Source organism: Phyllopteryx taeniolatus, unplaced genomic scaffold (assembly GCF_024500385.1).
Source record: "Phyllopteryx taeniolatus isolate TA_2022b unplaced genomic scaffold, UOR_Ptae_1.2 contig_25, whole genome shotgun sequence".
Lineage (NCBI taxonomy): Eukaryota > Metazoa > Chordata > Actinopteri > Syngnathiformes > Syngnathidae > Phyllopteryx > Phyllopteryx taeniolatus.
In genome coordinates, this window is record NW_026903173.1 from 425,814 (window position 1) to 444,486 (window position 18,673).

At 46.0% G+C, this 18,673-nt stretch overlaps 1 protein-coding gene and 1 long non-coding RNA gene across 3 annotated transcripts in view; both read right to left on the minus strand.

The window, feature by feature from the left end:
- top3b (DNA topoisomerase III beta) overlaps positions 1-18,673 on the minus strand; it is a 115,266-nt gene that overhangs the window by 33,088 nt on the left and 63,505 nt on the right. For both annotated transcript variants that reach the window (XM_061765118.1, XM_061765117.1), the window contains exon 15: positions 15,018-15,118. In XM_061765118.1, coding sequence (XP_061621102.1) covers positions 15,018-15,118 — 101 coding nt within the window. The remainder of the gene's footprint in view (positions 1-15,017; positions 15,119-18,673) is intronic.
- On the minus strand, positions 9,002-15,004 carry LOC133473450 (uncharacterized). Its single transcript, XR_009787075.1, has 3 exons — positions 12,849-15,004; positions 12,696-12,752; positions 9,002-12,605 (listed from the first exon to the last, which is right to left on the minus strand). It is a non-coding gene; the product is annotated as an uncharacterized LOC133473450 (long non-coding RNA).

An 18,673-nucleotide genomic window follows, 5' to 3' on the forward strand; every position in this document is an offset into this window, starting at 1 on the left:
CTCTTGTAGGTCACATCCTACCTGTGGGGCATAACCACTAATCACATTACACATAACACCCTCAATTTTCAAGTTTCATCCTACCTGTGGGGCATAACCACTAATCACATTACACATAACACCCTCAATTTCAAGTTTCAGCCTCATCACTCAATCTGATACTCTTTTCACCTCCAAGACATTCTTTGCCAAATCTTCTTTTAATATAACCCCGACTCCATTTCTCTTCCAATCTACACCATGGTAAAATAATTTAAACCCTGCCCCTAAACTTCTAGCCTTACTGCCTTTCCACCTGGTCTCCTGGACACACAATATATCAACCTTACTCCTAATCATCATGTCAACCAACTGCCGAGATTTTCCTGTCATAGTCCCAACATTCAGTTCTAGGCTCTGTGCTTTCCTCTTCTCTTTCTGCCGAAGAACCCGCTTTCCACCTCTTCTTCTTCTTTGACTTCGACCCACAGTAGCTGAATTTCCAACGGCGCCCCGCAGGTTGACGGCACCGGTGGCGGACGTTGTTAACCCGGGGCACGATCGATCCGGTATGGAATTCTTTGGATGAACGTTCATATTTGTTTGGCAAAGTTTTAAGCCGGATGCCCTTCCTGACGCAACCCTCTGCATTTATCCGGGCTTGGGAACGGCCTACAGTTTGCACTGACTTGTGCCCCCCATAGGGCTGCATTTTTCACTTTTGTCAAAATCCTAGAAAATAATTTTGAGCTGGGATGGGCTCCAGCACGCCCGTAACCCTAGTGAGGATAAACGGTACAGAAAATGGATGGATACAATACTCAGTATACAGTACAGAAGTATATACAATAAAAGAACAAGCCATGTAAATGGACACATTACTCCATTGTGATTGTGATCAGATCGGTGATCAGTTATTGTTTTGTTAAAACTTGATGATCAGCCCCAAAAATCCTGATTGTGTAAAGCCTATTAAAAACCAATAAAATTAACTGTAAATAAAAACTTGACCAGGGTATGAATAATTAAGGTAGTATGGTTCAAATGCGGCGGCACGGTGGATGACTGATTAGCACATCCGCCTCACAGTTCTGAGGACCCGGGTTCAAGCCTGCATGGATTTTCTCCGGGTACCCCGGTTTCCTCCCATATCCCAAAAACATGCATGGTAGGTTAATTGGCGACTCTAAATTGCCCGTAGGTGTGAATGTGAGTGCGAATGGTTGTTTCTATATATATGTGGCCTGTGATTGGCTGGCGATCAGTTCAGGGTGTCGCCCGCCTCTCGCCCAAAGTTAGCTGGGAGAGGCTCCAGCACGCCCGCAATCTCGTGAGGATAAGCGGTACAGAAAATGGATGGATGGATGGGTGTGTAATCCATTTCTATTTTATGCATGTTTGTGATTATTTTATGATATACTGTATTATTGTTACAATGTTTTCTATGAATTGTGATTGACTAACCCATTTACAACATGGAACACTCAAAAGTTGAGTCATATCATGATAATACTATATGCACAAGGAAAAAAACTCAAATGTATTTGTTTTTCGGGTTAATCTCATGAATGAAGATGATAAAAACTATGAATTACTCTGTTTCAATGTGATTGAAACATTTTTATTTTTTATTTCAGTATTTTTAAGAACAAAACATGCTCATCGCAATTGTTACGTCAAGGAATAATATTAGGGATATTGAATGACATTTTTTTGGGAATGAAAAGCATTAGTTTTCTTTTCACTTCGTGCCTACAAATAAGAGTGACACATCATGCTGGTGTTGTCCATATAAACATCGCTTTTACAAAATATTGTTTCTCACAGTGCAAGAAACCCTTCAATTCCCACTAAGAGTGTGTTTTTTAACTAAGCACATTCAAATCACCTATTAATTCAGTATTGGCAAGATATTTGTTTTGTTCTATGTGCTCAAAATATGTATATAAAATATGACTGTGACTAACATCCTGTTTTTTTTTTCTTTTCTTTTTTTTTGTTATTTTTTTTTTTTTAACATGTCTTTCACTAGGCTTTTTGGGTACTTGACACTGAATAGAGATGACTTATTCATTCCGGGCATGTCACAGTCAGTCGATGACGGCTGAAGCCACTTTAAATTCAGGTGCAAGTGGCACCGAATTAATCTTCAGTAGGGTCAGAGACACAAATTGAGTAATTCTTGTCTCTGTGAATCATCTCAAAATATGAATTCATAATCCATCCAGCCATTCTGTGAACTGCTTAATTCAAACGGAATTGGACAAATGACTGTCAGCTGTCCCACATTTGATATCGGTTAAGTGGAGTTCAGCAATTGATGGAGTCCAGAATTTTCATCTGTTAGCATCAAGTGAAATCTGATGTGTGGCGCCGTATAAACTAAAAAAAAAAAGAAACAAATAAATAACTAAAAAAACTAACAACAACAAAAAAAGACAAACAATTTAAAAGCTCAGACTAGGGATGTCACTAGCCGATCACGTGATCTTTGATCGTGATGCACCGAAATAAAATGTTTGGGCCGAAACTGAAAATTGAAAATGAGGAAACCAAGGCAGAAAACCAAAACATCGAAAGAAACTATTAAAATCATACTTTTAAAATGATGTCAAGAACATTACCACGGGGCAGTTTTTGCAGTATTCATTTATCCCTCCATTCTCTAAACCACAGGTGTCAAGAATACGGCTCGTGGGCCAGAACCGTCAGGCAAGTTTTAGTTCATTTATACATATAGACTCTTATTTTGAAAATCATGCTTTTATATTTTGACACTGGGAATTGACGGGAGTGGAAACCATGAGACGGGAGTTGATGGGAGTGGAAACCCTGATGGGAGTGACAAACATGATGCAGTTATCTTTTATTTTAACTTTAATCAAATCGATATTTGAACATTTCCCCAGAGCATGGAGCTAAACATTGCTCATTCGGGATTGGGATCTATCAATGTAAGAGTGGGATTGGGCGGGATTTTTTATTTAAAAAAAAAAAAACACTCGGGATTGGGAGCCCTCTCTGTGGTAGTGAGAGGGATTTTTATTTTATTTTTTAAACATTAGGGATTAGAAGCGAGTGGGATCAACCTCTGGGAGTGGGAGGGAGCGGGAGTGAACATCAACATCTACTCCCGTGTCAGCCTCTGACATGCACAAAGCTAAGAGAGAAAAAAAAGATTGCCGTGGCGGGGCGCCCCTCTAATCCATATGCCGTAAGAGACTCTAACTACTGCAGAAGCAATGCCTATGATCGGTGTATCATATCATGTATTGTTTGTTTAGTAGTTTCATGTGCAAATGTGCGCATGTGCAGTTAAAAATGAGTTTGTGAAATTATTTGGGACATGAGTTTATTAAAGCCCGGATAAAAATGGTTGGGTCACGTCAGACAAACAAATCTTGTGAGTGACTCGCTGTCTCTTCTTTAGTTAGTTAGGTGTAGGCTACAAGATAATTTGATGAGTGCTGATAGTTGGAGAGGAGTTGTTGTATGTGCTGACCTCATATAAAGTCATTGTATGTTTTTAGCTTTTTATGGTAAACTACTAGGTGACTGTTGTAGCAGACACGTGTGATTCACAGTTGGCACCAGCAACCCCCAACCACTGATAGTTCTGCATTCCTGCCTCGTGACCCTGTTTACACAAGATCATCTACAGGAGGCCTGGTCTCCTTATCAGCTGGGACACAGACTAGTCATCAACCCTTCCCCCCCAGGCATCCTGAAGTGCGGAAGTGACGTAGGCGGTTTGAGTTTGAGCCTGCGCGCGGGAACTTGCAGCGCTTCTGTCTGGATGAACTCGAAGTGTCGGTTTCCTCTTCGAAGAGCACAACCCATCGCCCAGGTGTGAGGGAACCGGCCGGCGCGGCGGACCTTTTGGCGAGGCAGCGAAGTCCGCCGGTGTCAAACGCGTCCTCCTCTTTCTACTCGGCTAACCTCGCTAGCCGCCGAGCTAACGTGCCGCCAGCTAGCTGGTCACAACGCGGCGGAGGGAGCTCCTCGTCGGCGGCGCACGAAGGACGAAGTGACTGAATCTGCCGGCTCCGTCGAAGACTAAGCCCAGCCGCGCACAGAGCACAACCCATCGCCCAGGTGTGAGGGAACTGGCCGGCGCGGCGGACCTTTTGGCGAGGCAGCGAAGTCCGCCGGTGTGAAACGCGTCCTCCTCTTTCTACTCGGCTAACCTCGCTAGCCGCCGAGCTAACGTGCCGCCAGCTAGCTGGTCACAACGCGGCGGAGGGAGCTCCTCGTCGGCGGCGCACGAAGGACGAAGTGACTGAATCTGCCGGCTCCGTCAAAGACTAAGCCCAGCCGCGCACAGGCAAGTGTTATCATGTGTGCCAATGGGCCTCCACCTCTGACGGCTGGGCCTACACCACCACCGACGGCTGGGTCTCCTCCACCACCACTGACGGCTGGGCCTCCACCACCACCAACGACGGCTGGGCCTCCACCACCACCAACGACGGCTGGGCCTCCACCACCACCACCGACGGCTGAGCCTCCACCACCACCACCGACGGCTGGGCCTCCTCCACCACCACCGACGGCTGGGCCTCCACCACCACCACCACCACCGACGGCTGGGCCTCCACCACCACCGACGGCTGGGCCTCCACCACCACCGACGGCTGGGCCTCCACCACCACCGACGGCTGGGCCTCCACCACCACCACCACCGAGGGCTGGGCCTCCACCACCACCACCACCGACGGCTGGGCCTCCACCACCACCACCACCGACGGCTGGGCCTCCACCACCACCACCACCGACGGCTGATGCGGAAGCTGGCAGCGTAAAGCTACATGCAAACATTGCCAATAAAAGAAACAGGGGGCTGCCAAACCCCGCAATACTAAACCACCGGAAATGGAGGGCGTTCCAAACCGTTAATAACTCAAAATTAATATGGGACTCAACACGTAAACCAAAAGGCATTCTTTGTGCACACTTAAATATACGAAGCATTTTAACGAAAAGTGATCAGGTCAATCACCTTCTCACTGACTCAAATATTGACTTCCTCTGCCTATCTGAGACATGGCTCCATGAATCTTCGCCCTCAGCAATACTATCTGTACCTGGTTATAAAATGTTTAGAAACGACAGACAGGGTTCTAAGGGAGGAGGTGTTATGATTTATGCCAAGGACACTTTTAATTGTAATGAAATACATGTTACAGATGAGAATGGATTAGAATTTCTTGGACTAACTGTTTCTTTGTCACAACAAATGTCTTTTATTCTTGTAGTTATTTATAGGCCTCCCTCATCAAATGCCGCTTTCTATGAAAAGCTGGAAATGTTACTGAATCAACTCAATCTTGCAAAAGAGGTGATAATAATGGGTGACCTAAATGTTAATTGGGAAGTTAACAAAGTTAGGAAAAAATTGAAAAGGGTTATGGATGATATGGATATGACTCAGGTTATTAATGGCCCTACGAGAATTACAAACTCCACCCGAACTCAGATTGATCTAGCCTTTACTAATAGGCCAGAAAGGATCTTGAAGCCATACAATATGCTCACAGGATTGTCTGATCACAATCTTATAATGGTTTCAAGAAAATTAAATAAAAAGCGCTTCAAACCCTTGGCCACCACTGAATCCAATAGGATACCAAAACATGAACAACAAAATTTCCAAGATTCCATCCAAGAAGTAAACTGGGATGTATTACTCGCTGGTAAAAATTTAGATGAGGATTGTTCTAAATTTGCCAACAAAATACAAGAAATTATTATACAATTTACACGGATAATTAAACTAAAAGCTAGAAAGAATGGCCTGCCTTGGTTAAACACATTTATTCTGAAACTGATGAAAGAACGCGATCATTCCTTGAAGTTGTCGGTCAAATCAGGATACAATAGACAGCACTTTATCTCACTGAGAAATAGGGTAGTGAAAGAAATAAGAAAATCTAAAGCTGACTTTTTCATTACTGCTCTGAATAGTGCGAAGGGAAATTAAAAAATAACCTGGAATTATATTAAAAAACTATTGGGTGTTACACAAAATAACAAAACAAAACTAATGCAAATTCAATTAAATGGAAACATCCTGACGGAACCTCAAGTGATGGCTGATGCTTTTAACAATTACTTCATTGAATCTGTGTCAGAAATCTCTTCTAAGTTTGCAGTAAAACAAATGAAGGAATACCCTGCATTGTCTACAACGCAGTTCTTTACTATTACAAATATTACTGAGACCAAAGTTATCGATTTAATTCATTCACTCAAACCATCTAAGGCATAGGATGTTTTTGGAATGGACACGAGCATGCTCAAAGATCTAGGTTCAACTCTTGCTCCTCCTATTGCCTCAATCATTAATCTTTCAATTTCATCTGGTCACTTTCCAAAGGCCTGGAAATCTGCTATTGTTACCCCTGTCTTTAAATCCGGTGACTCAACTTCTCTGAATAACTACCGACCTATAAGCATTCTTCCGGCCATTTCCAAAGTTGCAGAAAAATGGGTGTCAGAGCAGATTGTCCATTATTTAATCAGCAGCTCCCCCTCTCTCCACGCCATGCAGTTTGGTTTCAGATCCAAGCATTCCACTGAAATGGCTACATGCCTCTTCATTGAGAAAATAAAATCTTCTCTCGACAAGGGTGGAGTTGTAGGGGCGGTGTTCTTGGACCTCAGGAAAGCTTTTGATACAGTAAATCACTCTGTTCTTCTTACCAAGCTCTCAAAATCTAACTTCTCTCGCAAAGCTGTGAGCTGGATTGAATCATATCTGCATGACCGAACACAATCTGTATCAGTTAACAACTGCAGATCAGAGTCTCTTAGGCTAACCTCTGGAGTCCCTCAGGGATCAATATTGGGCCCCCTTTTATTTAGTCTTTATATCAACGATTTGCCCACTGTTTGCTCTGAAGCAGAGTGCGTAATGTATGCAGACGACACAGTTTTCTTTGTTCATGGTCGCTCCAAAGATACTGTTGCTGCTAAACTCACTAATACTAATACAATGTCCTGTGTCACAACTTGGTTGCAGGAGTGCTGTCTACAGCTAAATGTTTCTAAAACTGTAGGCATGTATTTCACTAAAACAAATAGAGTATCACCTGACCCCGACATACTTGTTAATGGAGAAAAAATGCAAATTGTCAGCCAATACAAATATCTTGGGTTAATAATAGATTCACAGCTTTCCTTTAAAGCCCATATTGACAAATTGTGTAAAAATATCAAATTAAACCTCGCAAATTTTCGTGCAATTCGGAATGAAATGTCAACTGAAGCTGCAAAAATTTACCTGCATTCGATGATTCTTAGTCACTTTAACTATTGCATAACCAGTTGGTCCCAGGCTGGTCAGAATGCAAAAAAACCATTGGAAGTTTTGTACAAACAAGTAATTAAAGTGATGGATAAAAAACCAAGGCACTATCATCACTGTGCAATTTAAAAAAAATACAGTCTTTTAAACTGGGACCGTCTTCACATATTTGCAGATTTAAATTTGATTTATAAAGTACTGCATGATTTGGCCCCAGCTCCTCTGGCTGAGTTCATCAGCCAAAGAAACAGCTCTGAGCGTGTCACTCGAGGCTCTGTCAGAGGTGACTGTCTCATTCCTCTGCGCAGGAGCACTTTCAGTAAGTCAGCCTGGTCAGTGAGGAGCGCTGGTGAGTGGAACTCATTACCTAAGGAGGTTAAACTGCTTACAACATACAAGGCCTTCACAAAAAAACTGAAAATGTGGCTAGTTAACACCTATAGCTGCCAACACTAAAAGACAAGTATGTTATGTTGTCTTTTTGTTATGATCAAAAAAATTATGGTTTTATTCTCTCTTAATAGTATAGTTTGATTATGTATCCTGTATTATATTGTCTTGTAGATGTATTTTACTGCTTTTTTACATCATGGCCAGGGGACTACAGATGAAAACTAGCCTTCTGGCTAATTCTGGCTTTTTTAACCATGTGTACTTCATGTGTTTTATGAAATTGCATTGTCCCCTTTCAAAAATAAACTGAAACTGAAACTGAAGGATGTCACCAACAAAGACCTTTTTCCTGCAAACTGATTTAATGACCAGGAATTTGAGAAACCCGGTTTTCAAATGTGAACTGTTCAAGACAGATTGACAACAAAGGAATTACTATCGCCACCTTTTTCAGAAACTCAAATTCAGCAATGAACTATGTTTTTTTTAATAGTAAAAATGCATGCAAGGCGCCGCCATGCCCATCAGAAACATTCCTGGACGACACAGAGAGTTACTGCGATCTTAAACTAGAATTCTCAGTTTTCACCAAATTTAAATGTCTGTTTTGATATTTTGCGAACCCTGCACGAATGTCCAAGTGTATACCAGGATACCAATGTCACTGATGATTGTTTTCCACAGGTCTGCTGTCAAATCTGTTTGTCAACTGAATCAGATGAGATGTTTTACCTCACACAACACAAATATTACATCAAAATATTAAGTGCTCTTAGCCACCACATAAGGTTGAAACACTCATTGCATAGATTAACCAGGGTTTGTGTGTGCGTGTGACAATGCATAAACTGGGAATTCATTAATCTTTTATTCCACTGGTTTTAAAACCACAAAAAAATCCTAGGATGAAATTCCATACCAAGACTCTGTCTTCCTGCTTCGGGGCAGCCCCGTTCTCCTGGGCATAAAAGGCCCGAGCCCCCTTTGTTTTCGCTCTTGTTTCTCCTGCTTGCCGAAGAAGCTGGCTGCCAACCAGGAAGCGCACCTCTCCCCACGAGGTGCGGGAGGTGCTCCGAGACGGGCTAGGCCCGGCCGAACCGCCCTTGCCGCACCGACGATCGCGGATGGCAGAATTACTCTGCCCGCTCCCCACAACCACACTTTTCTGCATGGGTGCAGCGCCACTGAGAAGGATCCGACAGAAATTTGCAGCGTAAGTTTGCTCTGAGCAGGTGTCGAACCACGCCACCCCAGCGCTCCGGCCCCCCTGCACTTGAATTCCCCCCCACCACCTTTTTCCTTCTCCTTCAAACCACCCTTTTCGGCACTCTTGCCCAACCACTGGGAAGATCGACCAGCCAAATTGTGTTCTACGCAACTTGAGTACAACGTGCTGTGTACTAAGTACAGATTGGTGCATATTTGGGTTTATATTAAAGATCACAGAAACTCCCAGCTCTAAGCATTGCTTACTCCGCATCCTCATTCCATGCTTACATCCCGAGTTCAGCCTCCTATACGAATGATGTCTGTACCTTGTCTTGTAGCAAAATCCCTCTTCATCATTTCTCTGTAGTTTTGCATAAAATCCCACTTCCTGTGTCATTTTGTGTGTTTGAGTGAAACAGTAAAACCACTGGAGTCAAGAACTATTTGTATTTTCATGGAGCAACCTTCAGATTATGAGACTGATAGAGGTTTTTCGTCACTTTTCATAAAATTTACAAATATAAAAAGAGATGTGGTGGCCTTTACGAGACAAAGATAATTCGACTGTAACGTTAAACGTACGTCGAACTAAACCGACGTATTCTGTTCCAAAATAAATGTTTTATCCAAAACCAATCTACGCTACACTATTTTGTTATGGCAAAAAGACAAAATATAATCGATATACTCTTTTATTATAATATTCTATAGTTGCGTGAATTTTAATACATCAATAGTCCTTTGTCCCCTCCTGGAACCCGTCACCTTATCGTGGTGGAGGGGTTTGTGTGTTCCAATGATCCTAGGAGCTAAGTTTTCTGGGGCTTCACGTCCCTGGTAGGGTCACCCATGGCAAACAGGTCCTAAGTGAGGGACCAGACAAAGCACGTCTAAAAGACCCCTACGGGGGTCGGCCGGGCACAGCCGAAAGGGTAACGTGGGTCCCCCTTCCCATGGGCTCACCGCCTGTGGGAGGGGTCATAGGAGTTGGGTGCAGTGTGAGCTGGGCGGTGGGCGAAGGCAAGGACCTTGGCGATCCGATCCCCAGCTACAGAAGCTGGCTCTAGGGACGTGGAATGTCACCTCTCTGGCAGGGAAGGAGCCCGAGCTGGTGTGTGAGGTCGAGAAGTTCTGACTAGATATAGGCGGACTCGCCTCCACACACGGGGCTCTGGTACCAGTCCTCTTGAGAGGGGTTGGACTCTCTTCCACTCTGGAGTTGCCCACGGTGAGAGGCGCCGAGCAAGTGTGGGTATACTTATTTCCCCCCGGCTCTGCGCCTGTATGTTGGGATTCACCCCAGTGGACGAGAGAGTAGCCTCCCTGCGCCTTCGGGTGGGGGGACGGGTCCTGACTGTTGTTTGTGCCTATGCACCAAACAGCAGTTCAGAGTACCCACCCTTTTTGGAGTCCTTAGAGGGGGTGCTGGAGAGGGCTCCCGCTGGGGACTTCCATACTCACGTGGGCAATGACAGTGAGACCTGGAAGGGTGTGATTGTGAGGACCCCTCCCCCCGTTCTGTTGTGAGACTTTGGTGCTCATCACGGATTGTTCATAACAAACACCATGTTCAAGCATAAGGGTGTCCACACGTGCACTTGGCACCAGGACACCCTAGGTCGCAGTTCGATGATCGACTTTGTGGTCGTGTCATCGGACTTGCGGCCGCATGTCTTGGACACTCGGATGAAGAGAGGTGCGAAGCTGTCAACTGATCACCACCTGGTGGTGAGTTGGCTCCGATGGTGGGGGAAGATGGCAGGCTGAAACATATTGTGAGGGTCTGCTGGGAATGTCTGGCAGAATCCCCTGTCCGAAGGAGTTTCAACTCCTACCTCCGAAAGAACTTTGCTCATGTTCCGGAGTAGGTGGGGGACATTGAGTCCGAGTGGACCATGTTCCGTGCCTCCATTGCTGAGGCGGCCGACCGCAGCTGTGGCTGTAAGGTGGTTGGTGCCTGTCGTGGCGGCAATCCCCGAACCCGTTGGTGGACACCAACGGTGAGGGATGCCGTCAAGCTGAAGAAGGAGTCCTATCGGGCCTTTTTGGCCTGTGGACTCCTGAGGCAGCTGATGGGTACCGGCTGGCGGAGCGAAATGCGGCTTTGGTGGTCACTGAAGCAAAAACTCTGGCATGGGAGGAGTTCGGTGAGGCCATGGAGAAAGACTTTCGGACGGCTTCGAGGAAATTCTGGTCCGCCACTCGGCATCTCAGGAGGGGGAAGCAGTGCACCATCAACACTGTGTATAGTGGGGATGGGGCGCTGCTGACCTCGACTCAGGACGTCGTGAGTAGGTGGGGGGAATACTTGTGGTAAAGAATGAGCTAAGCCGAAAGGCGAAGCTCTCAATTTACCGGTCAAGCTACGTTCCTACCCTCACCTATGGCCACGAGCTGTGCTTCGTGACCAAAAGAACAAGATCCCGGAAACAGGCGGCCGAAATGAGTTTCCTCCACAGGGTGTCCGGGCTCTCCCTTAGAGATCGGGTGAGAAGTTCGGTCATCCGGGAGGAGCTCAGAGTAGAGCTGCTGCTCCTCCACATTGAGAGGAGCCAGATGAGGTGGCTGGAGCATCTGATTCGGATGCCTCCTGGACGCCTCCCTGGTGAGGTTTTCCAGGCATGTCTCACCGGGAGGAGACACCGGTGATGACCCAGGACATGCTGGAGAGACGATGTCTCACAGCTGGCCTCGGGATCCCCCCAGAAGAGCTGGATGAAGTGGCTGGGGAGAGGGAAGTCTGGGCGTCCCTGCTAAAGTTACTGCCCCCGCGACCCGACCTCGGATAAGCGGAAGGTGGATGGATGGACGGATAGTCCTTTGTTCTTGCGTGGCCTTTTTCAAATGTACTTAGTAGCTTAATAGTTTGATGCAATGTGATAACTAGGACAGCAATGATGTACAGCATGTGACAGCAATGATGTAAATAACCGGAGTGTGTGAGTGTTAGAAAACTTTTTCATTTTCATTGATGAGTGCTGCCTGAAGAGAATTGTGGCAAGGCGGATCTGGCCAAGGTTACAAAAAAAATTCTGCTGCACTAGAGGTTCCGAAGAGCACAGTGGCCTCTATAATGCTTAACTTATTCACTGCCAGCCGTTTCCTGAGCAGGGAACCCTACGATTGCCAGGCATTTTCAAGCAATTTCACTTATTTTTCAATCACCACAGAATATTATGTACTATGACGATGTACACACCAAAACCACCAAAAGAAAGATCAGACTCTCTTCTTTCATCAGAAAAAAAGTTTGTTAAAAAAGCTTATACTGTTCTTTAGTAATCAGCAGTCAAATATAGGCTACTTTCACCCAAATCTGTTTCTGGAAGAAAAAAACTGTTTTTTTTGTGAAAGCAGACACATCAAGCAGAACAATGACTTTGACCCCAATATTTTTCTAGTGAGAAAATCTCAAACATCTGAACATAAAACAACACTGAGAAAGTACTTTTGACAGAAAAAAATATTTATTTACAAGTATAACTATATACAGAATTTACATTTGACAAATATGCATGAACAAATGGGTCTCCCACACTTTTTTCCTCCATATTGACCTCCTCTACCGTTTGCTCAATAGTCCAGGTTTTTATTACCTTGCGGATAAAATCTAGCAAAGTTTTATCCACACCTAGATTTTATTCTTCTTTTGGGAGTGAATGGGATCTTGGTTGTCATTCTCCTTGAAACCAGTCACTACTTCTGCTCAAAGCACAACCTGTGCAGTTTAGAAATATAACTATCACGATAAAATTACATTGTTGAAATTGCTGTCATGGGATGTGGAGAAAAAAAAGCTTTCAATTACCATTTTTGTCTGCACTGCGTACTGGAATGGGAGTCGAACGTTTGCTGTATGCATAACCTGTAAGTTTTACAAAATACATACGATTACTAGAGAATAGTTTTTATTGATGACCTGTTTTGCAAGGGTTAAAAAACAAACAAACAAAAACATTACTTTTCTTCGTCGCAATCCTAAAAAACGCTCGACTCGCGGGTGTTGAATTCCTGCAAGATGGACGAAATTGAAAATTCCAATCAGTCCTGGCAACAATTGTTACATTGTAATGTGAATTCGTGGGACAAAATTATGTTTTTGTGTAACAAGGATCGAAGGAGCGTGTTTGCTCGCTAAATGTAGCTAACATGAGCTGCAAACGAGTTACCTTAGTCTTCGTCTTCGTTGATCTTCGTCGGAGGAAGCTCGGCTGGCTATCCAAAACGGAGTTCAGTATCTGATGATTCCGGATCCCATTTATTCAAATCCTGGTCGGCAGACGACCAAGATTTGAATTTACGGCATTTTGCGCAATCGCTCGAAGCGTCATACTTTATTCCCTGCATAATCTAAGGCGTCATTCCTGTCGGTCGCAGGAATATTTTTCTTGCCTTGGCACATTGAATTTCGAGCACCGAAAGCTTTCTTTTTTTTAAGATGTTTTTTCATGTTGTCTTCTCTCTTTTTCACCATTATGTTTGTCTCTTGTCATTGTCCGTTGCACCCCGCCGACCCACCTCCTCCTCCTTCTTCCTCTTCTTCAATTTGAGGAAGGGACGTTCACCTCAAGGAATTGTTGCCCTCTACAGGGTGCCATTCCTCATTGCCGATGACACAAACTGCACAGGACCCACCCATCCCCGTTAAAAAAATGCCATTGACGTCTTTAGATGACATTGGCAGGGAATAGATGGAATCTTAATGACATCTTTGGATGGCATTGGCAGGGAATGAGTTAAATGGAAGACGTTTGGGACCACCAGAACCATTCCAAGAGCTGGCCGTCTGGCCAAACTGAGCAATCGGTGGGAGAAGAGCCTTGGTGAGAGAGGTAAAGAAGAACCCAAAGATCACTGTGGCTGAGCTCCAGAGATGCAGTTGGGAGATGGGAGAAGGTTCTAGAAAGTCAACCATTACTGCAGCCCTCCACCAGTGGGCTTTATGGCAGAGTGGCCCGACGGAAGCCTCTCCTCAGTGCAAGACACATGAAAGCCCACATGGAGTTTGCTAAAAAAAACACCTGAAGGACTCAAAGATGATGAAAAATAAGATTCTCTGGTCTGATGAGACCAAGATAGAACTTTTTGGCCTTAATTCCAAGCGGTATGTGTGGAGAAACCAGGCACTGCTCATCACCTGTCCAATACAGTCCCAACAGTGAAGCATGGTGGTTGCAGCATCATGCTGTGGGGGTGTTTTTCAGCTGCAGGGATAGGACCACTGGTTGGAATCGAAGGAAAGATGAATGCGGCCAAGTACAGGGATATCGTGAACGAAAACCTTCTCCCGAGGGGTCAGGACCTCAGACTGGGCCAAAGGTTCACCTTCCAACAAGACAATGACCCTAAAGGGCTCTTTATACTCCCGCGCTCGCACGGCCGACAACGCCCACATTGTATCACGTGACCAACGCATTGGCCCGTGCGGCCCCTCTGTGTCACTTAACGCGCACACGACAAAACATTTTGCTGCACATATTATGCCACGGACATCATCTCTGGTCACCGCCCGCGCGTGTATAAAGAGCCCTTAAGCACACAGCTAAAATAACGAAGGATGGATTCAGAACAACTACGTGACTGTTCTTGAATGGCCCAGCCAGAGCCCTGACTTAAACCCAATTGAGCATCTCTGGAGAGACCTGAAAATGGCTGTCCACCGACGTTCACCATCCAACCTGACAGAACTGGAGAGGATCTGCAAGGAGGAATGGCAGAGGATCCCCAAATCCAGGAGTGAAAAACTCAAGCTCAAAATGGTGCTTCTACTAAATACTGAGCAAAGGGTCTGAATACTGTGTGATATTTCAGTTTTTCTTTTTTAATAAATCTGCAAAAATATCAACAATTAAGTTTTTGCTGTCAATATGGGGTGCTGTGTGTACATTCATGAGGGGGAAAAAAATGAAAAATTATTTTAGCAAATGGCTGCAATATAACAAAGAGTAAAAATTTTAAGGGGGTCTGAATACTTTCCGTACCCACTGTATGTATGGATTACTTAGCTTGTTCCCAACAGCTGGTGACATTTTCAAGTTAATAGCACCTTTGGAAGTATATTTAGTGAGAAAAATGGTGATGTGCTAAATACTTATTTCAGCCGCTGTATGTGCAGTATGGTTGTGCTTACCTGGATGAATTTCATGAACCGACGGCACTTGCCACAGCGGGACATGGGCTTGCCTGCATCAGCAATTGGTGAAAAAGAGACTTCCATCAATTCATCCATACCTGCAAATGCAGAGCAGGAGGCAGAGGTGGGTCGAGGAGCCAAATATTGTAATCAAGTAAGAGTACTGCTACTTTAGAATAATATGACTCAAGTAAAAGTAAAAAGTAGTCATCAAATTAATTACTTGAGTAATGCCGAGCTCAGAGTAAATGATTGTAGCCAGATTTGGCTGCGACAGAGACGTCACAAACAAACGTAAGCTGTCATGGCCGATCGTTTGAGTTATGAGTGCCAGACCAAGAGAAATTGCCTCGTGTCGTGTGACATCATCCACAATTGCCGATCTGGCGGCTAGGACGCCTCACAACCACGATGCGGAAAGTCTGGAGTGTCAGAATTTGTTTCATTTTTCTTGCATCGTGTGACATGTCCTACGTGGCCCTCCAATTGTTTAATAATTGTAATAATTGATGAATAAAAGTAACGAGCGGCATGTAGATCATTGTAGCAGAGTAAAATTACCGTTTCTTCTTAACATAAATACACAAGTAAAAAGTATGATGCATTAAAGCTACTATGACATGTAGTCGCTAGGGCAGTAGCTTGAATAGGTAAGTATTCCCTCTCCCCAGACACCGCAACCGGCTCTTCCGGGGGGATCCCGAGGCGTTCCCAGGCCAGCCGGGAGACATAGTCTCTCCAGCGTGTCCTGGGTCGTCCCCGGGGGCTCCTCCCGGGAGGACGCACCCGGAACACCTCACCAGGGAGGCGTCGAGGAGGCATCCTAGTCAGATGCCGGGCCAGCTCATCTGGCTCCTCTCAATGGGGAGGAGTAGCGGCTCTACTCTGAGCCCCTCTCGGATGACCGAGCTAAGGGAGAGCCTGGACAACCTGCGCAGGAAACTCATTTCGGCCGCTTGTATCCCGGATCTTGTTCTTTCAGTCACGACCCACAGCTCGTGACCATTGGTGAGGGTAGGAACATAGATCGACCGGTAAATTTAGAGCTTCGTGTTTCGGCTTAGCTCCTTCTTCACCACAATGGACCGATATAAAATGGGCATCACTGCAGACGCAGCACCAATCCACCTGTCAATCTCCCGTTCCATTCTTCTCTCACTCGTGAACAAGACCCAAAGATACTTGAACTCCTCCAGCTGGGGCAGGATCTCATCCCCGACCTGGAGAGGGCACTCCACCCTTGTCCGACTGAGTACCATGGTCTCAGATTTGGAGGTGCTGATTTTCATTCCACCCGCTTCACACTCGGCTGTGGACTACTCCAGTGAGAGTTGGAGATCACGGCTTGATGAAGCCAACAGAACCGCGTCATCTGCAAAAAGCAGAGATGCAATACTGAGGCCACCAAACCGGACCCCATCTATGCCTTCGCTGCACCTAGAAATCCTGTCCAAAAAAGTTATGAACAGAATTGGTGACAAAGGGCAGCCTTGGCGAAGTCCAACCCAAACCAGAAACGAATCCGACTTACTGCCAGCAATGCGGACCAAACTCTGACACTGGTCGTAGAGGGAGCAAACCGTCCGTATCAGGGGATTCGGGACCCCATACTCCCGAAGCAACCCCCACAGGACTTCCTGAGGGACACGATCGAACGCCTTCTCCAAGTCCACAAAACACATGTAGACTGGTGAACAAGACACCAACATACTTGAACTCCTTCACTTGGGGCAGGATCTCATCCCCGACACAGAGAGGGCACTCCACTCTTTTCTGACTGAGGACCATGGTCTCAGATTTGGAGGTGCTGATTTTCATACCAACCGCTTCACACACTGCTGCGAACCGCTCCAGTGAGAGTTGGAGATCACAACTTGATGAAGCCAACAGAATCACATCGTCTGCAAAAAGCAGAGATGCAATACTGAGGCCAGCAAAACAGAACCCATTTACGCCTCGGCTGCACCTAAAGATTCTGTCCATGAAAGTTACGAACAGAATCGGTGACAAAGGGCAGCCTTGGCGGAGTCCAACCCTCACTGGAAACAAATCCGACTTACTGCCAGCAATGCGAACAAAACTCTGACACCTGTCGTACAAAGACCGAACAGCCCATATCAGTGGGTTCAGTACCTCATACTCCCGAAGCACCCCCCGCAGGACTCGTGTCGAGGGACACGGTCTAACGCCTTCTCCAAGTCCACAAAACACATGTAGACTGGTTGGGCGAACTCCCATGCAGGAGTGTGATGTCCCTGCAGTTGGAACACAAACTCCGGTTTCCCTTCTTAAAAAGGGGGACCACCACCCCAGTTTACCAATCCAGAGGCACTGCCCCCGATGTCCACGCGATGTTGCAGAGGCGTGTCAATCAGGACAGCCCCATAAGAGTTTTTCGGAACTCCGGCCGGATCTTATCCACCCCCCGGGGCCTTGCCACCAAGGAGTTTTTAAACCACTTCAACCACCTCAAACCCAGATATAGGAGAGCCCAGCTTAGACGCCACAGACTCTGCTTCCTCATGGGAAGGCGTGTCGGTGGAATTGAGGAGGTCTTCGAAGTATTCTCCCCACCTACTCACAACGTTGCGAGTCAAAGTCAGCAGCGCCCATCCCCACTATACACAGTGTTGATGGTGCAATGCTTCCCCCTTCTGAGACCCCGGATGGTAGACCAAAATTTCCTCAAAGCCGTCAGGAAGTCCTCACCTAACTTCTCCCACGCTCGAGTTTGCCTCAGCGACCACCAAAGCTGCAATCCACTTGGCCAGCCGGTACCCGTCAGCTGCCACAGGAGTCCCACAAGCCAAAAAGGCCTGATAGGATTATTTCTTCAGCTTGACGGCATCCCTCACCGCTGGTGTCCACCAATGGGTACGGGGGTTGCCGCCACGACAGGCACCGACTACCTTACGGCCACAGCTCCGGTCGACCGCCTCAGCAATGGAGGCGCGGAACATGGTCCACTCAGACTCAATGTCCCCCACCTCCCCTGGAACGCGGGTGAAGTTCTGCCGGAGATGTGAGTTGAAACTCCTTCTGACAGGGGATTCTGCCAGACGTTCCCAGCAGACCCTCACAATACGTTTGGGTCTGCCAAGTCGGACCGGCATCTTCGCCCACCATCGGAGCTAACTCACCACCAGGTGGTGATCAGTTGACAGCACCGCCCCTCTCTTCACCAGTGTCTCCAAGACATGCAGCCGCAAGTCCGACCACAAAGTCGATCATCGAACTGCGGCCTAGGGTGTCCTGGTGCCTAGTGCACATATAGACACCCTTATGCTTGAACATGGTGTTCGTTATGGACAATCCATGATGAGCACTAAAGTCCAATAACAGAACACCACTCGGGTTCTGATCACGGGGTCTGTTCCTCCCAATCACGCCCTTCCAGGTCTCACTGTTATTGCCCACGTGAGCATTGAAGTCCTACAGCAAAACGATGGAGCTCTCCACCATCCCCTCCAAGGACTCCAAAAAGCAGACATGCAAACACCAAAGGCATGAAAAAGGTGACAAAAAAAAACCAAAAACAAAACATTGTGTAGGGTCTCCCGGCCTCCCGCAGAGAGTTTTTTTCATTTTAACAAAAATTCAACAATCTGGAATACTCTGAAGAGTACAATAAGGCAAAAAAAATAAAATAATTC